The sequence below is a fragment of the Protomyctophum parallelum genome (genome assembly GCF_964188405.1).
Source record: "Protomyctophum parallelum genome assembly, chromosome: 23".
NCBI classification, from domain to species: Eukaryota; Metazoa; Chordata; class Actinopteri; order Myctophiformes; family Myctophidae; genus Protomyctophum; species Protomyctophum parallelum.
The window spans coordinates 33,458,311-33,480,810 of NC_139715.1; the positions used below are offsets into that span (position 1 = coordinate 33,458,311).

The 22,500-nt window shown below is 47.8% G+C and overlaps 1 protein-coding gene across 1 annotated transcript in view; it reads left to right on the forward strand.

The window, feature by feature from the left end:
• LOC310854032 (uncharacterized protein) overlaps nt 1-22,500 on the forward strand; it is a 47,998-nt gene that overhangs the window by 23,015 nt on the left and 2,483 nt on the right. The window contains 7 exon segments of the mRNA XM_083758508.1: nt 2,417-3,812; nt 5,647-7,227; nt 11,529-12,334; nt 17,207-17,512; nt 18,018-18,216; nt 18,218-19,032; nt 21,858-21,925. Of these exon segments, the coding sequence (XP_083614634.1) occupies nt 2,417-3,812; nt 5,647-7,227; nt 11,529-12,334; nt 17,207-17,512; nt 18,018-18,216; nt 18,218-19,032; nt 21,858-21,925 (5,171 nt within the window).

Consider the following 22,500-nt stretch of genomic DNA (forward strand, 5'->3'; position numbering starts at 1 on the left):
AAAAAAAGTTAAAAACAGCAGAAATAGCTTATCTTCTATATACTGTAGCACATCTGCTATTTCTGTTTTGTATGAACATCTTTTGCAATTAGCCCTTTGCTAAATCCCACCCCAAAAAGCGATTGTCCAATCAATGCCAATCCAAATAGTTTAGCAACTGTTGCTATGCAGGTCAAGCTTCCGTCTCCTCATAGCCGTCAGTGTTATTTTGCATGGCTGTGTTGTTGATCACGTTCACAGCTTACCGTCGAGAAGGTTACACGACTGACCCACCCAGGTGATAATAATGCAATAATACTAATGACCGTAGTCTTACCGTGCAACATGAAAACTCCCGTCGGGTGGTCGTTAACCCATTCTGACCTGAGATCAGATTCTAAAAATGTCAGTCGTTCTTCGATTTTTCAAAAAATAGCAGACCTACAAGCTCGTATCGCGCCACTCGGTGGCGCGATATGAGCTTGTAGATCTGCTATTTTTCAATAGCTAAAGCATAACATGATGCCAACACCAAAATGGGTGCCCGGTCAGAATGGGTTAAAAGTTGATTTCTCCCAATGTCATTTCCTCGTATTTCTAGTTTATTTAAATAATGTCATGCACATTTTGTCCAGTGCATGGCCTACTGCAGGCCTGGTAGACTAGATTTAGAAGACATGTGTCCAGTGCATAGCCTACTGCAGGCCTGGTAGACTAGATTTAGAAGACATGTGTCCAGTGCATAGTCTACTGCAGGCCTGTTAGACTAGATTTAGAAGACATGTGTCCAGTGCATAGCCTACTGCAGGCCTGGTAGACTAGATTTAGAAGACATGTGTCCAGTGCATAGCCTACTGCAGGCCTGTTAGACTAGATTTAGAAGACATGTGTCCAGTGCATAGCCTACTGCAGGCCTGGTAGACTAGATTTAGAAGACATGTGTCCAGTGCATAGCCTACTGCAGGCCTGTTAGACTAGATTCAGAAGACATGTGTCCAGTGCATAGCCTACTGCAGGCCTGGTTGACTAGATTCAGAAGACATGTGTCCAGTGCATAGCCTACTGCAGGCCTGTTAGACTAGATTCAGAAGACATGTGTCCAGTGCATAGTCTACTGCAGGCCTGTTAGACTAGATTCAGAAGATATGTGTCCAGTGCATAGCCTACTGCAGGCCTGGTTGACTAGATTTAGAAGACATGTGTCCAGTGCATAGCCTACTGCAGGCCTGGTAGACTAGATTTAGAAGACATGTGTCCAGTGCATAGCCTACTGCAGGCCTGGTAGACTAGATTTAGAAGACATGTGTCCAGTGCATAGCCTACTGCAGGCCTGGTTGACTAGATTCAGAAGACATGTGTCCAGTGCATAGCCTACTGCAGGACTGGTAGACTAGATTCAGAAGACATGTGTCCAGTGCATAGCCTACTGCAGGCCTGGTAGACTAGATTTAGAAGACATGTGTCCAGTGCATAGCCTACTGCAGGCCTGGTAGACTAGATTTAGAAGACATGTGTCCAGTGCATAGCCTACTGCAGGCCTGGTTGACTAGATTTAGAAGACATGTGTCCAGTGCATAGCCTACTGCAGGCCTGGTTGACTAGATTTAGAAGACATGTGTCCAGTGCATAGCCTACTGCAGGCCTGGTTGACTAGATTTAGAAGACATGTGTCCAGTGCATAGCCTACTGCAGACCTGGTAGACTAGATTCAGAAGACATGTGTCCAGTGCATAGCCTACTGCAGGCCTGGTAGACTAGATTCAGAAGACATGTGTCCAGTGCATAGCCTACTGCAGACCTGGTAGACTAGATTCAGAAGACATGTGTCCAGTGCATAGCCTACTGCAGGCCTGGTAGACTAGATTCAGAAGACATGTGTCCAGTGCATAGCCTACTGCAGACCTGGTAGACTAGATTCAGAAGACATGTGTCCAGTGCATAGCCTACTGCAGGCCTGTTAGACTAGATTTAGAAGACATGTGTCCAGTGCATAGCCTACTGCAGACCTGTTAGACTAGATTTAGAAGACATGTGTCCAGTGCATAGCCTACTGCAGACCTGGTAGACTAGATTTAGAAGACATGTGTCCAGTGCATAGCCTACTGCAGGCCTGGTAGACTAGATTCAGAAGACATGTGTCCAGTGCATAGCCTACTGCAGGCCTGGTAGACTAGATTTAGAAGACATGTGTCCAGTGCATAGCCTACTGCAGGCCTGGTAGACTAGATTTAGAAGACATTTTGATGCTCTTGCTGCTGAAATGATATATCATTTATATGGAGAAATCCCGTCATTTTACATGCATCTCTGTGGGGGAGAAGGACAGCTTGCCCTGTCTGTCTCCTCGCTGCTAACGTCCTATTGGACAAGGACGGGTTGGGGAGGGGCTTAGTGAAGGGCTAATTATTGTAATAATTGTATGACCCCTGACCCCCAGGATGTGGCTGACCTCCAGCATCAGGACCTGTACCCCGGCTACCCCCCCAGGCACCAGAGGCTGCCGCGGCCCGGCTCGGACCCCAGCCCGGACCCCGGCTACCCCCCCAGGCACCAGAGGCTGCTGGGGCCCGGCTCGGACCCCAGCCCGGACCCCGGCTACCCCCCCAGGCACCAGAGGCTGCTGGGGCCCGGCCCCAAGTCCCCTCCTCTATACCGCCACCACGCCGCCTACGGAGGCATGCTGAGCCCCCCGGCCCCCCCCGGGGACCCTCTGGGGGGTCCGGACGGCGTGGCGCTCCAACACGGCGGCTCCCCGCGGGCCGCGGCGGCCGGCGGCAGGACTAGCGACCCCCTCCCCCTCCCCGCCGCCGCCCGGCCCCCCTACCACCGCAGGACGCCCCCCCAGGGCCCCCCGCTCCCCCCCCAGGGCCCCCCGCTCCCCTCCTGCGCCCTGCAGAAGCGCCAGGTGGCGAGGGAGAAAGACCCGCTAGGCATCCTGGACCCCATCGTCCCTGTCAAGGCCCCCCCCGCCCCCCCCCACCACCACCACCACCACCACTCTCAGGTACCGATGATGAATGTAAACAACGCCCCGCCCCCGGCCATCGTCCCGTTGCCCAGCAACCTGCCGCTGCCCACGGCCAAGCCGGGCCACGCCCAGAGGACTCTGCAGCCCGCCGCCCGCTCCCCCTGCTCGCCCTCCCCCCTCCACACCACCCCACCGGGCCGCTCTGTCTCCGCGGAGGCCTCCCCTCACCGCTCCGTGGGCGCGGAGGCCTCCCCTCACCGCTCCGTGGGCGCGGAGGCCTCCCCTCACCGCTCCGTGGGCGCGGAGGCCTCCCCTCACCGCTCCGTGGGCGCGGAGGCCTCCCCTCACCGCTCCGTGGGCGTGGAGGCCTCCCCTCACCGCTCCGTGGGCGCGGAGGCCTCCCCTCACCGCTCCGTGGGCGCGGAGGCCTCCCCTCACCGCTCCGTGGGCGCGGAGGCCTCCCCTCACCGCTCCGTGGGCGTAGAGGCCTCCCCTCACCGCTCCGTGGGCGCGGAGGCCTCCCCTCACCGCTCCGTGGGCGTGGAGGCCTCCCCTCACCGCTCCGTGGGCGCGGAGGCCTCCCCTCACCGCTCCGTGGGCGTGGAGGCCTCCCCTCAGCGCTCGCGGTCCTCTTCCACGTCCTCGGACCACGGGAGCTTCGCCGTGCCCGCTGGCGGCATGAAGGTGCCCCCGCCGCGCTCCCCGAGGTCGGCCGTGGGCTCGCCGCTGCCCGCCCTGCCTTCCAGCCCCTCCTCCCTGCACCACCACCACCACAACAAGGACCCCCAGACGCTTCCTGGCATGGCAGCCGTCAACCCCGCCTACTCGCCCACATCCTCCTCCTCCCAGAAGGCTCACCACCCAGGTTAGAAGACCCTAACCCTAACCACCCAGGTTAGAAGACCCTAACCCTAACCCTAACCACCCAGGTTAGAAGACCCTAACCCTAACCCTAACCACCCAGGTTAGAAGACCCTAACCCTAACCCTAACCACCCAGGTTAGAAGACCCTAACGCTAACCCTAACCACCCAGGTTAGAAGACCCTAACCCTAACCACCCAGGTTAGAAGACCCTAACCCTAACCACCCAGGTTAGAAGACCCTAACCCTAACCACCCAGGTTAGAAGACCCTAACCCTAACCCTAACCACCCAGGTTAGAAGGTTTTCATTTTAGTTTATTTTTTAGTTTTAGATTTTTTTTTTTTCAGTTAATTTTAATTTGTTTGTCGAGCGGATTTGCTAGGTTTTTTTTTTGCTTAGATTTTTTTGAAAATGCTAATAGTTTGTTAGTTTTCATTCGTTTTAGTGTATTTTTAGTTGTTTTATTATTTGTCAGGTGCAGGATTGAAAAGGTAAAGAAAAACCTAACAAAAGATAGCATCTCTTTATACATTTTGATACAGCGAAATCAACACATTCATATCGTCCCAAAAAACCCTAAATAAAGGAAAACTACGATCATGTAGTCTATAACCCATTCTGACCGGGCACCCATTTTGGTGTCGGCATCATGTTGTGCTTTAGCTATTGAAAAATAGCAGATCTACAAGCTCGTATCGCGCCACCGAGTGGCGCGATACGAGCTTGTAGGTCTGCTATTTTTGAAAAATCGAAGACACTTTTAGAATCTGATCTCAGGTCAGAATGGGTTAATAATGAAACTGTCAGGATGTAATAGACATTTTTAGAATCTGATCTCAGGTCAGAATGGGATAATTGTCTCCACCAGGCCGAAGGCATGGGGAGAGTATGACCGTCTGTGAACAGCCAAACTGTGCACACACACTCGGATGCCAGAGCTGAACCTCTGCCCCAAATCTTTCACATGGGCGTCCCCAGGAGGTCCACTTTTGCAAAACATTCTTTTTGACAGTACACCTACAGATTTTGTTCAAACATCACGCAAATCGGTACACAGTTTCTCTATAGCCATTAAACAAAACGGGTCTTTCAGATTTTTCATACTCGACTGGCTTAGTTTTGAACAAAATACCTAAATCATGAACACAGCGTGTGACTTCAGTGAAGTCTTTCGCGCCCATTCCCACTAGGCCGAGGAAGAAATGCCACTTGAACATTTTCAAATCAGCCTCATGGTCGCACTTCATGTTTTTACCTTTTATAACTGCTATATCTGTGTAAAACTTTGTTTCTAAAACGGGTAGTCCCAATACTTCATTCTGATTGGCTGGTTACCGTCACGTGACCGGTGTAAATTTCACCGATAACCCACTCCTTCAATCACTTTGTATCAAACTGCAGCCTTGTAGCTGAACTGGGGAAGGGGAGCGCTTGATTGCTTTACAAACACATGCCGTGCGGGCGTCTAAGCACCGCCCGGCTCATATGACTGTGAATGTGTGGCTCCAGGCAGCCCCGTAAATACATCAAGCGCTATTCTCCCGTCACATAGGCTACTTGCGGAGCAAAACAAGGAAGTGTTTTGGCTCTGGGTCGCTCGCTCTGGTGGCACAAAGCGTAGATACTTTTGTGAATTTAATAGTTTTAATATTGCTATATGTTTGTAACCGTTTTAGAAAAGCAATAAGCCACTCGAGGCCCCAGCTTACCGGGTATTTTACACTGGCTGGGAGGTAGAAGACCTACGCTCCCAGGCAGTGTAAAATACCGTTTGGTTATTTGGTTGGTTTGTGGTCAGCTGTAATAACCTTTGGTCTCTCCTCCTCCTCCCATAGGTCTGCTGGGCATGCCCCTCCCCCTCAACCAGCTCCTCAACCAGCAGAACTCCGCCTCCTTCCCCGCCAGCAGCCTCCTGTCGGCCGCCGCCAAAGCACAGCTAGCAAATCAAATCAAACACAACAACAACAACAACGCTGCGGGAGCCGCCGCCGCCGCCCCCGGGTCTCTGAGCGGCCCCCGGGGGGGCGTGGTGGTGGTGGAGGCCCACGGCGGCCCACCCATGGTGCCGCCCGGCGTGCCCGAGCCCCTGAGTGGCCGTGCGGCGCTCAGAGACAAGCTGATGGCTCAGCAGAGAGACCCGCTCCGCAAGCGCAAGGCGCCGGGCGCCACCGCCGCCGCCAATCACCACGACGACGCGGTCAACAGCGGCAGCAACGTGGCGCTCGGCATGCTGGGCAAAGCGGGAGGCGCCGCGGGGCCGCGGGGGGGGAAGGTGGCCCGTCTGGGCAGCCTCCCTCCCAACACCTCCATGGCTCAGCTGCTCCAGTCCATGAGCCACAGCTCCCAGAACAACATGGCCGCCGCCGCCGCCGCCGCTCGCACCGGAGCCCTCGGACCCGCTCCCGCTCCCTCCGCACCGGCTCAGCCGCATTACGGGGGCGGTTCCGCCGCCGGCTCCGCCCCCCAACAGATCCCATTGGCCCAGCAGAGGCTGCGGCGCAGCCCCGCGGACTCCGCTGTCCGCCCAGGGCCGCCGTCCATGGGGAGTCCGGACATGGTGGCCCAGAGGCAGGCCTCGTCCATGGGGAGTCCGGACATGGTGGCCCAGAGGCAGGCCTCGTCCATGGGGAGTCCGGACATGGTGGCCCAGAGGCAGGCCTCGTCCATGGGGAGCTGCGGGCCGCTGCAGCAGGGCCCCGTGGGGCCTGACGGCGTGCCGCTGGGCCGACCCAACGCTAACCCACCCCCGCTGTCTCACCCTCACCCCGGACCCCACCTAGGAGGACCCCTCCCTGGGTCGCACACCGGCTCTCATCCCGGAGCACATTCTCCTGGACCTCATCTCGGAGCCCAGCCGGGGTCTCACCCTGGTCCCCATCCTGGGGCTCACCCTGGCTCTCACCAAGGCCCTCACCCCCAGCAGCTGCAGTCTGGAGCTCACCCTGGCTCTCACCAAGGCCCTCACCCCCAGCAGCTGCAGTCTGGAGCTCACCCTGGCTCTCACCAAGGCCCTCACCCCCAGCAGCTGCAGTCTGGAGCTCACCCTGGCTCTCACCAAGGCCCTCACCCCCAGCAGCTGCAGTCTGGAGCTCACCCTGGCTCTCACCAAGGCCCTCACCCCCAGCAGCTGCAGTCTGGAGCTCACCCTGGCTCTCACCAAGGCCCTCACCCCCAGCAGCTGCAGTCTGGAGCTCACCCTGGCTCTCACCAAGGCCCTCACCCCCAGCAGCTGCAGTCTGGAGCTCACCCTGGCTCTCACCAAGGCCCTCACCCCCAGCAGCTGCAGTCTGGAGCTCACCCTGGCTCTCACCAAGGCCCTCACCCCCAGCAGCAGCAGTCTCTGCTCCATGGCATGGGCAGGACTAGCATGGCGGCAGTGATGCAGCATGGAGGAAATGATGCCACCTGTGAAACGGGTGAGTAAAGTCACTAGAGACGTGCAGTAAATCCTGGTCTCTGTAGATCAGATTGATTGATTGAAATCTTTATTAACAGTTTGTAGAATTTACAGTACATTTTAAGCACGAACTGTGAGTGGACGACCCAATTAAGCATTACACTTGTTTACAACAGGGTCCACATTGTTCAATTCATCAAAACATTTAAAGACATACAAACATTTAGAGACATACAAATAGACATTTCTCTGTAGGTAAAGAACAGAACAGGAATTCATCATATGGGAAGCAAAAAAAGGGAAAAGATACAATATACAGTGAGGGAAAATGGGGGGGGGGGGGGTGGGGGGATTCAGATTTTACAGAGGCCAGTTTCGAAATGCAGCCATCCGTAGGTGCCCTTTGAGAGCGGTTTTGAAGGAGTCAAGGGATTCACATGTCTTAATGACTGTTGGTAGGACGTTCCACATTTTGGTGGCATAGGAGCGAAAATAATTTAGTCCCTTGTTTGTGCCGAATCTGGGTTGTACATGGTTTGTTGCACTCCCTCTGGTGTTGTGGGTGTGGACTTCGTTTACATTAAGGAAGTATTTAGACAGGTACATGGGTATCTTGGTGGTGTATCGAATCTTGTGGACCAGACCCATTGCAAGATGCTGTACTCTGTCGTCGACCCTAAGCCATCCCAGCCTGTCAAAGTGGGCAGGGGTGAGGTGGGAAACAACGTATTTCCTGTAGGCGGAGACGACATGTCTGCGATGTAAAGAGTGGGCTCTTCTACTACATTGAATGGTAGAGTGACTGATGTTAGTCTGCTCAAACGTTACTCTTGAAAAATCGTAAATGGAAAATCGCGTTTGGAAAGTCGTAAATGGAAAATCGTGAATCGTAAATGCAAAATCGAGTTTGGAAAATCGGGGTTTGGAAAATCGTAAATGGAAAATCGGGTTTGGAAAATCGTAAATGGAAAATCGGGTTTGGAAAATCGTAAATGGAAAATGAATTGTTATAGTATTATTATTCTGTAAAGCGATGCCCTGAGGGCTCGACGCTTAGCATTTTTTCAAGTAGCACGTGTGCTCATAAGTTGAAAAATCTAGTCGCACACAAATCATTTTAGGGGCACGATGAACTGGTTGGAATAACGTGTTCCTTCCACGCGCTACGTCCAACCAGGGAAACTCCCCCCTGTCAGGTGTAAAGGAGCAACTTGGACACTCAGGCATGAAGGAAGCATGAGTTCATTCCGTTGCTCTCCCCTTGTCCCCCATATATGGGGACTAGGTTGGTCTCCCCTTGTCCCCCATATATGGGGACTAGGTTGGTCTCCCCTTGTCCCCCATATATGGGGACTAGGTTGGTCTCCCCTTGTCCCCCATATATGGGGACTAGGTTGGTCTCCCCTTGTCCCCCATATATGGGGACTAGGTTGGTCTCCCCTTGTCCCCCATATATGGGGACTAGGTTGGTCTCCCCTTGTCCCCCATATATGGGGACTAGGTTGGTCTCCCCTTGTCCCCCATATATGGGGACTAGGTTGCTCTCCCCTTCTCCCCCATATATGGGGACTAGGTTGGTGGAGGGTGTGTAGAGCCCAGGATCACATTAGATGATTGACACAGTGGGTTACTAAATCGATATATATGATATGGATAGGGAATTGATCTTCAAGCATCGAGTCTTGACACGTTGTTGGCTTGTAGATCTGCTCTTTTTTTGGCGAACGACACCACGGTACTAGGCATGTCACGATACACTCAACTCACGATACGTACAGTATCACGATATGAGGTTCACAGTACGATTTTTCACCATATTTTCAACACAATGATTTTCCAGACAAATTACTTTTATTTTTTATTTTTTTATGATTTATCCCCCCCCCCCCCCCCCCCAAAGCTTTTTTCACATTTTTTATTTAACTACATTGCAAATATAATTGCCTTCCTTGATGTATTAACCCTTGGAATGCCAGTCCCAATTTTTTTGTTTGGGTAACAAATTGGCATATTTTTAATTCATCGTTTTAACATACAAGAAAGATCTGGTGGATTGAAAAGATGTTTTTTTTTTGTTCATTCATTGCAAATGTATTCTCTCGATTCGCCACCAGATGGCGGGAAAGCATCATTATGCTGATTTTGGCTAAAATAGACCTAAGTCACTTCCGGTTGAACGATCAACAACATCCTGTAGTATTTTGACCCTAGTCAATAGTTTGGCTGGTCCGGATTGCTAAGCTAATGCTATATTTTTCATAACTAAGTCAAATTAACCTCAAATCAACCCCAAAAGATCGCAAAATATCACATTTTTTACACCGACGCACATAGAGACGGCGCGCGTGCACGATAGCGCACGATCACGCGGATTTCGGCCGTTTTTTGGTAAATTACATCCAACATTAGTGATATTAGCGAAAAAATATTATTTTTTGCTCTTTTGACCCCGCGATAACTGATATTGATTGTCATTCCGTTTTTTTCCGTTAACGGGAGGTTTAGATTTTTCGATTAATTCCGTTTTTTTCCGTGAATTGTAGGCCAAGGGTTAAATGAGCATCAATAACGACTATCACCTGGGCACAGTCACATATACAGCTCCCCTCTGCAGGCCTCTACTGTCTCATTTCTATCCAAAGTCATGTGAATATGATGGAATATGATTACAGCTGACATTTCTTATCACACACTAACCCCCCTAAAAAATAAAAAATAAAAAAGAGGGGGGGGGGGGGGGGGTTATATATATATATATATATATATATAATATCGATATATCGCTATATACGATATATCGTTACATGCCTACACGGTACTACAGAAATATAAAATAAGGTATAGAATTGCGACTCATAGAATGTGCACTTGCTGTATCAGAGGCTTCAGAGCCTTGTCTTTCATCACGATTGAACGGTCAAAATTATGTAGTAGCGCAGGTGCTAAAAATTGCATTTCACAATTCGCACGGCACTATTATCACTAGCCCATTCTGACCGGGCACCCATTTTGGTGTCAGCATCATGTTATGCTTTAGCTATTTAAAAATAGCAGATCTACAAGCTCATATCGCGCCACCGAGTGGCGCGATACGAGCTTGTAGGTCTGCTATTTTTGAAAAATCGAAGAGTGACTGACATTTTTAGAATCTGATCTCAGGTCAGAATGGGTTCATCAGACCAGTGTGTGTCTGGCGGAAACCTCGTATGAATCTGATCTCAGGTCAGAATGGGCTAGCAGAGAGACTACCTGCTCGCACTGTCGAGCCCTGACGTCATTGTACAACGAGTGTCTCGCAAAATAACCTTTTGAAAAATCACCCCGTGCTCTTCCTGGCATTCTGAGCGACCAATAGCATCAGCGTTGCCGATCATCACCCTGTTCCCATGGCAACCTTGACCCCGGCAGCAGCTGTCACACACTGTGTGTGTGTGTGTGTGTGTGTGTGTGTGTGTGTGTGTGTGTGTGTGTGTGTGTGTGTGTGTGTGTGTGTGTGTGTGTGTGTGTGTGTGAGAGAGAGAGAAAAAAGAGGAGAGATAAAGGGAGTGTGGGGGAGTTTGTAGAAAAATGCTTCCAAAGGGAGGACGGACAAGAACTTTGATTCAATTCATATTTTTAAATAAATATTGTCTGACTTTCTTAACTCTCCCCCCTTCTCTCTCTCTCTCTCTCTCTCTCTCTCCCTCTCTCCCCCTTCTCTCTCCCCCTTCTCTCTCTCTCTCTCTCTCTCCCTCTCTCCCCCTTCTCTCTCTCTCTCTCTCTCTCTCTCTCTCTCTCTCTCTCTCTCTCCCTCTCTCCCCCCTTCTCTCTCCCTCTCTCCCCCTTCTCTCTCTCTCTCTCTCTCTCTCTCTCTCTCTCTCTCTCTCTCTCTCTCTCTCTCTCTCCTCTCTCCCCCTTCTCTCTCCCTCTCTCCCCCTTCTCTCTCTCTCTCTCTCTCTCTCTCCCTCCTCTCTCTATCTCTCTGTCTCTCTCTCTCTTCAATTAAATTCAAAGGAGCTTTATTGGCATGAGAAAACATGCCAAAGTAACAGTCGAACAAATCAATCAAAACAATGTATGTACAAATACCTGGGAATGGATAAATGCGCAAACATAGCAATTTATTTAAGGAACTCAACAAAATATCGGGGGTGCAAGATCCTTTTGAGGTTTGGATATAAAACCGGCCATTTTAATCAGCGGCCGGTCAATCGGTGCTTCTTTAAACTCCGCCCCTCCAACTCACCTCACCTGTTGGTCCAGCTCAGCGCTGGAAGAGTTTTAACTCCTCCTCTTCCTCCTCTCTCTCCAGGAAAACCCTGCAGCGCCGCTGATCTGCAATCTGCAGCCGCACGCCAACAGCGGAGCACACATGTACCAACAGCAGCAGATGCACCTCCAGCAACAGCAAACAACTTCACCAACAGCAACAGCTTCACCAACAACAACAACTTCACCAACAACAACAGCTTCACCAACAGCAACAGCTTCACCAACAACAACAGCTACAACAACAGCAACAACAGCAACAGCTACAACAACAGCAACAACTGCAACAACAGCACCAGATTCAACAACAACAACAACAAATACAAATTCAACAACAGCAACAAATTCAACAACGGCAACAACAGCAACATTTACAACATCAACAACAACAGCAACAATTACAGCATCAACAACAACTACAGCAACAACAACACATTCAGCAACAACGGCAACATCAACAACAACTACAGCAACAACTACAGCAGAAGCAACAACAACAACTACAGCAACAGCAACAAATCCAGCAACAGCAACAAATTCAGCAACAGCAACAACTACAGCAACAACAACTACAGCAACAACGGCAACATCAACAACAACTTCAACAGCAGCAACTTCAACAACATAAACAAGAGCTGCAGAATCAACTACTACAGCAGCAGCAACATCAACAACAACTTGAGCAACAACAGCAACTTAAACAACTTCAACAGCAGCAACAACAACATATTCATCATCAACAACAACATCACCAGGCTCTGGGAGGTCACCCAACATACCACGCTGCAGCACAGCAGAGTTTCAGTGACGGTAGCAACAGCTCCTACACGGACAGTAAGAACGCCAGCTCCATGGCCTGTCTCTACCAAAACTACCAGGTAGGGATGTTGGCATGGAACGCACGCACACGCACATGTGTCAAATCTCACGCACATGTGTCGAATCACTTCCATCTTTGGGTCAATTCAGGCCAGGCAATGCTTTCCAACATTCTTTTTTTGTTCTGTGTATTTTGAGGGTTAGGGTTGGAAAAATCTGTGCTTTAAACTTTGGTTGATTGTTGTGTTCTGTATCTCGGCTACATTGACAATGTGGGCCTGGCTGCCTCTCAATAGTCGACTTTCCAAAACACTAATTTGGCTAAAAACTGCTTGGAATGGATTCATCATCATGAAAACCCCCTTGTTTGACACGTCAGATGCTCCATGAAAGCATGATGACATTTTTAATATTTTGCCTTTCTATAGGTTGTTAATGGTATGGTCACATATTATGCCAATTATGAAAATTGTTCAACATATGCAAGTTAGCATCCCGTATAGTTTCTCCATGCTGGGGACCCATAGTCAACATTTATAACATCAGTTTCTCCATGCTGGGGACCCCTACTCAACATTTATAACATCAGTTTCTACATGCTGGGGACCCATACTCAACATGTATAACATCAGTTTCTCCATGCTGGGGACCCCTACTCAACATTTATAACATCAGTTTCTCCATGCTGGGGACCCCTACTCAACATTTATAACATCAGTTTCTACATGCTGGGGACCCATACTCAACATTTATAACATCAGTTTCTCCATGCTGGGGACCCCTACTCAACATTTATAACATCAGTTTCTCCATGCTGGGGACCCATAGTCAACATTTATAACATCAGTTTCTACATGCTGGGGACCCATACTCAACATTTATAACATCAGTTTCTCCATGCTGGGGACCCATACTCAACATTTATAACATCAGTTTCTCCATGCTGGGGACCCATAGTCAACATTTATAACATCAGTTTCTACATGCTGGGGACCCCTACTCAACATTTATAACATCAGTTTCTCCATGCTGGGGACCCATACTCAACATTTATAACATCAGTTTCTACATGCTGGGGACCCATACTCAACATGTATAACATCAGTTTCTCCATGCTGGGGACCCATACTCAACATGTATAACATCAGTTTCTACATGCTGGGGACCCATACTCAACATGTATAACATCAGTTTCTCCATGCTGGGGACCCATACTCAACATTTATAACATCAGTTTCTACATGCTGGTCACCCATACTAAACATTTATAACATCAGTTTATACATGCTGGGGACCCATACTCAACATTTATAACATCAGTTTCTCCATGCTGGGGACCCCTACTCAACATTTATAACATCAGTTTCTCCATGCTGGGGACCCATAGTCAACATTTATAACATCAGTTTCTCCATGCTGGGGACCCCTACTCAACATTTATAACATCAGTTTCTCCATGCTGGGGACCCATAGTCAACATTTATAACATCAGTTTCTCCATGCTGGGGACCCCTACTCAACATTTATAACATCAGTTTCTCCATGCTGGGGACCCATACTCAACATTTATAACATCAGTTTCTACATGCTGGTCACCCATACTAAACATTTATAACATCAGTTTATACATGCTGGGGACCCATACTCAACATTTATAACATCAGTTTCTCCATGCTGGGGACCCCTACTCAACATTTATAACATCAGTTTCTCCATGCTGGGGACCCATAGTCAACATTTATAACATCAGTTTCTACATGCTGGGGACCCCTACTCAACATTTATAACATCAGTTTCTCCATGCTGGGGACCCATAGTCAACATTTATAACATCAGTTTCTACATGCTGGGGACCCCTACTCAACATTTATAACATCAGTTTCTCCATGCTGGGGACCCATACTCAACATTTATAACATCAGTTTCTACATGCTGGTCACCCATACTAAACATTTATAACATCAGTTTATACATGCTGGGGACCCATAGTCAACATTTATAACATCAGTTTCTACATGCTGGGGACCCCTACTCAACATTTATAACATCAGTTTCTACATGCTGGGGACCCCTACTCAACATTTATAACATCAGTTTCTACATGCTGGGGACCCCTACTCAACATTTATAACATCAGTTTCTCCATGCTGGGGACCCCTACTCAACATTTATAACATCAGTTTCTCCATGCTGGGGACCCCTACTCAACATTTATAACATCAGTTTCTCCATGCTGGGGACCCCTACTCAACATGTATAACATCAGTTTCTCCATGCTGGGGACCCCTACTCAACATGTATAACATCAGTTTCTCCATGCTGGGGACCCCTACTCAACATTTATAACATCAGTTTCTACATGCTGGGGACCCCTACTCAACATTTATAACATCAGTTTCTCCATGCTGGGGACCCCTACTCAACATGTATAACATCAGTTTCTACATGCTGGGGACCCCTACTCAACATTTATAACATCAGTTTCTACATGCTGGGGACCCCTACTCAACATTTATAACATCAGTTTCTCCATGCTGGGGACCCCTACTCAACATGTATAACATCAGTTTCTCCATGCTGGGGACCCCTACTCAACATTTATAACATCAGTTTCTCCATGCTGGGGACCCCTACTCAACATTTATAACATCAGTTTCTACATGCTGGGGACCCCTACTCAACATTTATAACATCAGTTTCTACATGCTGGGGACCCCTACTCAACATTTATAACATCAGTTTCTACATGCTGGGGACCCCTACTCAACATTTATAACATCAGTTTCTCCATGCTGGGGACCCCTACTCAACATTTATAACATCAGTTTCTCCATGCTGGGGACCCCTACTCAACATTTATAACATCAGTTTCTCCATGCTGGGGACCCCTACTCAACATTTATAACATCAGTTTCTACATGCTGGGGACCCCTACTCAACATTTATAACATCAGTTTCTCCATGCTGGGGACCCCTACTCAACATTTATAACATCAGTTTCTACATGCTGGGGACCCCTACTCAACATTTATAACATCAGTTTCTCCATGCTGGGGACCCCTACTCAACATTTATAACATCAGTTGCTCCATGCTGGGGACCCCTACTCAACATTTATAACATCAGTTTCTACATGCTGGGGACCCCTACTCAACATTTATAACATCAGTTTCTCCATGCTGGGGACCCCTACTCAACATTTATAACATCAGTTTCTCCATGCTGGGGACCCCTACTCAACATGTATAACCTCAGTTTCTCCATGCTGGGGACCCCTACTCAACATGTATAACCTCAGTTTCTACATGCTGGGGACCCCTACTCAACATTTATAACATCAGTTTCTCCATGCTGGGGACCCCTACTCAACATGTATAACCTCAGTTTCTCCATGCTGGGGACCCCTACTCAACATGTATAACATCAGTTTCTCCATGCTGGGGACCCATAGTCAACATTTATAACATCAGTTTCTCCATGCTGGGGACCCCTACTCAACATTTATAACATCAGTTTCTCCATGCTGGGGACCCCTACTCAACATTTATAACATCAGTTTCTCCATGCTGGGGACCCCTACTCAACATTTATAACATCAGTTGCTCCATGCTGGGGACCCCTACTCAACATTTATAACATCAGTTTATACATGCTGGGGACCCCTACTCAGCATTTATAACATCAGTTTCTACATGCTGGGGACCCCTACTCAACATTTATAACATCAGTTTCTACATGCTGGGGACCCCTACTCAACATTTATGACATCAGTTTCTACATGCTGGGGACCCCTACTCAACATTTATAACATCAGTTTCTCCATGCTGGGGACCCCTACTCAACATTCATAACATCAGTTTCTCCATGCTGGGGACCCCTACTCAACATGTATAACCTCAGTTTCTCCATGCTGGGGACCCCTACTCAACATGTATAACCTCAGTTTCTACATGCTGGGGACCCCTACTCAACATTTATAACATCAGTTTCTCCATGCTGGGGACCCCTACTCAACATGTATAACCTCAGTTTCTCCATGCTGGGGACCCCTACTCAACATTTATAACATCAGTTTCTCCATGCTGGGGACCCCTACTCAACATTTATAACATCAGTTTCTACATGCTGGGGACCCCTACTCAACATTTATAACATCAGTTTCTACATGCTGGGGACCCATAGTCAACATTTATAACATCAGTTTCTCCATGCTGGGGACCCCTACTCAACATGTATAACATCAGTTTCTCCATGCTGGGGACCCCTACTCAACATGTATAACCTCAGTTTCTCCATGCTGGGGACCCCTACTCAACATTTATAACATCAGTTTCTCCATGCTGGGGACCCCTACTCAACATGTATAACCTCAGTTTCTACATGCTGGGGACCCCTACTCAACATGTATAACCTCAGTTTCTACATGCTGGGGACCCCTACTCAACATGTATAACTTCAGTTTCTCCATGCTGGGGACCCCTACTCAACATGTATAACATCAGTTTCTCCATGCTGGGGACCCCTACTCAACATGTATAACATCAGTTTCTACATGCTGGGGACCCCTACTCAACATGTATAACATCAGTTTCTCCATGCTGGGGACCCCTACTCAACATGTATAACATCAGTTTCTACATGCTGGGGACCCCTACTCAACATGTATAACCTCAGTTTCTCCATGCTGGGGACCCCTACTCAACATTTATAACATCAGTTTCTCCATGCTGGGGACCCATACTAAACATTTATAACATCAGTTTCTCCATGCTGGGGACCCCTACTCAACATTTCTAACATAAAACGTTGGTGTACTCAACATGTCCGAGTTCACATTCTGGCAAGTGGACTACAACTGTAGTTCCGAGCTGAAATAAAGGTTATGATGATGATGATGATGATGATGAAGACCACCTCTTGTTCCCACACAGCCCCAGGCGATGCTGAGTCATGGCCAGCAGTTCATAGAGGGCCAGCCCAGGGACGTCCCGTCCCAGGGTGGGGGTGGGGCTGGCGGCGAGGCCCCTCCCAGCGGGGCGGCGGCGGTGGCGCTCGACAACAGGCCCCTCCTCCCCCCCGGGGGAGGGGCCAGCGGTGGACGACGGCCAGAGTCCGTGGACGCCATTTACCGCGCGGTGGTGGACGCGGCCACCAAGGGCATGCACGTCACCATCACCTCCAACCTGACCCCTGACCCCGCGCCGGGAGAGCCTCCGCCCAACGCCGTCATCCAGGAGGTATTTACATTAGTATATTAGGGTCTCCTCATCCAGGAGGTATTTACATTAGTATATTAGGGTCTCCTCCGTGGAGGATGTAGTAAAACGGACCTGAGTTGCACTGTACGCGAGTTATTTTTACTGTCTTCACCAAAAATGGCTGATCTACAAGCTCACAACACTCAAGACACTCTCATGCCTTGTGAGCTTGTAGATCGGCATATATGTCAATGGGATTTGCCAGCAGATGTCACTGTTTTCACTGTGTTGCCTGTTTTCATTGTAGCTCAAAAGGCTTCCAAACCCCAAAGAAAACTTCAGACCACAGAAAATCCACTGAATGTTCAAAGTTCAGGTTTTTTGGGTGTATTTGAGGTCATAAAACCTAAAAGAAAAAAGAAAAATAAATGAAAATGAATGTCATAAAACCTTTAAGGGATTACAACACGAAAAGCTATTTAGATTTTAATATTTTTTAGCCAAAAACACAATTAAAATCGCAATTGTTTTTGCCCCCCACCAGCAGCAGGGCAAAGGGAGGCCTGGCGGCGGGGGCGCGGTGAGCCGGCCCTCGGACCCGCTGCCCCCCCCCGGCACCCCCGACGCCGGCCCCGAGACCCCGGGCAGCGGGGGGGGGCGAGTACTTCCGCTCCCCAGCCCGGGGGGCGGGAGGAGGAGGAGGGGGGGGGCTGCAGCAGTGGGACGGCGTTGGGGAGACGGCGGCGGGCGCGCGCGGCGGGAGCAGCGGCGGGGGGGTCAGTTGGGGCAGCCAGGACTTCCTGGAGTGTTCCACCCAGCTGAGGAGCAGCCCGGGGCCCCTGACCCCCGCTCCCCCCCCCTGCCCCCCCATCCACCCCCACCTCCAGGAACAACAGGACGCGTACCGCTTCGGCGCCGCCGCCTCCTCCTCCTCCCACTGCGTCCGCGGACCCACAGCCGCCGCCGGCGGAGCCTACAAGGAGCGCCTGGAGGAGCACGCCGCGGGCCACAGAGGGTACCACGGCGTGGACGTGTTGGGCCCCGCCAGGCAGGAGCTGACGGGAGACGACCAGTCCCCCGGCTCGTCCACCAGCCTGGAGGGCCCGCTGCCCGGGGCCCCCGGGGCCAGGGACCACCACTACGGCCACTACAGCCACCACCACCACAACAACATGGCCGCAGCCTGCAGCCCCTCGGACACCAAGAGCGTGAGCAGCGAGGAGACGTCTCCCGACTCGCCGTCGTCCTCGTCGTCGGAGCAGCTGCTGCACTACCGCGCCCGGGGCGGCTTCAACATGGACGCCCGGGGCGGCTTCAACATGGACGCCCGGGGCGGCTTCAACATGGACGCCCGGGGCGGCTTCAACATGGACGCCCGGGGCGGCTTCAACATGGACGCCCGGGGCGGCTTCAACATGGACGCCCGGGGCGGCTTCAACATGGACGCCCGGGGGGGCTTCAACATGGGCGAGCTGGTGTGGGGTCCGCTCAGGGCCTTCCCCCCCTGGAACGCAACGCTGGCCGGGGACGGAGCCGCGCAGCGAGGAGAGCAGGCCAAGGTAGGTGTGCGTGTGTGTGCGCGTGTGTGTGTGTGTGTGTGTGTTCTATTGGAAGTTGGCTGTGCTTTTGATTCAAGTTTAGAGGAAGCTTTCCTTACTAAACAATCATTCAATTAATCAATCAATCAATCAATTCATTATTTTTAATCAATCAATCAATCAATTAATTATTTGTAATCAATCAATTAATTAATTAATTTTAATCAATCAATCAATTAATTATTTTAATAAATAAATAAATTATTTTTAATCAATGAATTAATTAATTATTTTCAATCAATCAATCAATTAATTATTTTTAATCAATCTATCAATCAATTAATTATTTTTAATCAATCAATCAATTAATTATTATTTTCAATCAATTAATTTTTAATCAATCAATCAATCAATCAATTAATTATTTTTAATCAATCAATTAATTAATTAATTATTTTCAATCAATCAATCAATTAATTATTTTTAATCAATCAAATTAATTAATCAATTTTAATCAATCAATTAATTATTTTTAATCAATTAATTAATTATTTTAATCAATCAATTAATTAATGAATTATAATCAATCAATCAATTAATAATTATTTTCAATCAATCAATTAATAATTATTTTCAATCAATCAATCAATTCATTTTTAATCAATCAATCAATGAATTAATTATTTTTAATCAATCAATTAATTAATTAATAATTTTCAATCAATCAATTAATAATTATTTTCAATCAATCAATTAATAATTATTTTCAATCAATCAATCAATTAATTTTTAATCAATCAATCAATCAATTAATTATTTTTAATCAATTCATTCTTTTTAATCAATCAATGAATTAATTGATTATTTATCAATCAATTATTTGTAATCAATCAATCAATTAACCAATTAATTATTTGTAATCAATTAATTAATTAATTATTTCTAATCAATCAATCAATTAATTATTTTTAATCAATCAATTAATTAATTATTTTTAATCAATCAATCAATCAATTAATTATTTTTAATCAATCAGTGTGCTGACCATATAAGGAGTTCCTCCCTGTCCCCAGTTAACCCCTGGGGGTCAAAAAACCTTAGGTTTCGTTTTTGGCTCTATCCTGATTGGATGAAAGGCTTAGGTCCCAGCCAAAAACGAAACCTAAGGTTTTTTGAGTGAAATCACTGAATATACCTTTAATTAATTAATTAATTAATTAATTAATTATTTCTTTCTTTAATTAATTGTTTAATTATTTATTTCATCATTTAATTCATTATTTATTCATTTATTTATTTATTAAGTAATTATTTCTTTCATTATTTATTTATTAATTAAGTAATTAAACAAGTAAAATATCAACCATTAGTAACATACTGTTCAATCTCCTCCATTATAGGCAGTCGGTCTATTTGGAGGAGAAGGTGCTTTTTGTACCCATGATTTACTTTCGGTGTTGGTAATATGACAGACTGAAGTGACCAATGTTGGCTGTGAATAAGTTCATGTGTTTGCCTATAGAGCACCGAAGTCTGACGTCACTTTCAGTGAAGGGCGTCAGTCCCCAGGTTCATGTATTTGTTTAGTTGCATTGAAATCCCCATTGAGGCGATTTTAGATCGCCTCATATAACAACTGTGTTTGAAAAATAAACATGTCATCCCGGCCGCTTCACTCATATGGATATGAAGAATCAACTGACTGAGAGAAAACGCTAATGTTACTGCTGCTGAATTAGTTAGATTTTCGCTAGAAGCAGACTGTATCATATATGAGTGACTGACTGTTGCAAACGACACAGAGACACCTCCCTGACAATATAACGATACAGAGACACCTCCCTGACAATATAACAATACAGAGACACCTCCCTGACAATATAACGATACAGAGACACCTCCCTGACAATAACGCCGAGACAGCTTGTTTATTTTTAGTTACGTCAGGACTTTAGAACCAGGGGAATCGTCGGGATGAGCGAGTTACGTCAGGACTTTAAAACCAGGGGAATCGAAGGGATGAGCGAGTTACGTCAGGACTTTAGAACCAGGGGAATCGTCGGGATGAGCGAGTTACGTCAGGACTTCGGTGCTCTGTATTCTGTACATTTAGGGCTTGTTTGGACTCCAGCACTGAGACACGTGATGTTTGTTGTGCGTAGTATATCAGAAGCAACTGAAAATATTTGTGCCCTTGATAATGTATTTTATAAATGTGGACTCAAATAAAGAAATCGAAATGTGTGCGTAGAGATTACGGCTGATATGCCACATGTTGGGGTTGATAAAGAGTCCAGAGAAGCGTCTGTATAAAGCTATATATATATATATATATATATATATTATATTAGGCCACTGCTACAGAGCTGACAATGAGGTTATATCTGCCCTTCTTCTCTGGAGTCCTGCCTCAAAGCAGACCAGAGGTAGAAAGCTGTCGTTCCCTGATGTCATCTCTAGGGACACATGATGTCATCGCTATAGGGACACATGCTTCAATAAGCAGGAACTGGGGGTGGCAATGAAGGACCGGGAAGTCTGGCGTAGCATTGTGGAATCCATGATCTCGACCGCGGTCGAACCATCCAAGTCCGAACGCGCCTTTAGAGATAGTCTGCACCTTTGACCCTATAGCCTAGAGGAAGCCTTCATGACCTTTAGAGATAGTCTGCACCTTTGACCCTATAGCCTAGAGGAAGCCTTCATGACCTTTAGAGATAGTCTGCACCTTTGACCCTATAGCCTAGAGGAAGCCTTCATGACCACGGTCATTAAATCCCAACCACACAGATGGTACTGTACCATCCTACTGTACCTACTGTACCATCTCATCTTTTTGTGTTCAGGTTGAACCAGAGAAGCTGAAAACGTTATCACATGACCTGGACGCTTTGGACCGCAAGAGAAACCGCAAGTAAGTCTTATTGTACCAGTTGTGTCCCGACAGGCCAGTTGTTAACGTGTTGTTAACGTGTTGTTTGTTGTTAACGTGTTGTTAACGTGTTGTTAACGTGTTGCGTTTTATTTGTGTCCCGACAGGCCAGTTGTTAACGTGTTGTTAACGTGTTGTTAACGTGTTGCGTTTTATTTGTGTCCTGACAGGCCAGTTGTTAACGTGTTGTTAACGTGTTGCGTTTTATTTGTGTCCCGACAGGCCAGTTGTTAACGTGTTGTTAACGTGTTGCGTTTTATTTGTGTCCCGACAGGCCAGTTGTTAACGTGTTGTTAACGTGTTGTTAACGTGTTGCTGCTTTGTGTCCCCACAGGCCAGTTGTTAACGTGTTGTTAACGTGTTGTTAACGTGTTGTTAACGTGTTGTTAACGTGTTGCGTTTTATTTGTGTCCCGACAGGCCAGTTGTTAACGTGTTGTTAACGTGTTGTTAACGTGTTGCTGCTTTGTGTCCCCACAGGCCAGTTGTTAACGTGTTGTTAACGTGTTGTTAACGTGTTGTTAACGTGTTGTTAACGTGTTGCTGCTTTGTGTCCCC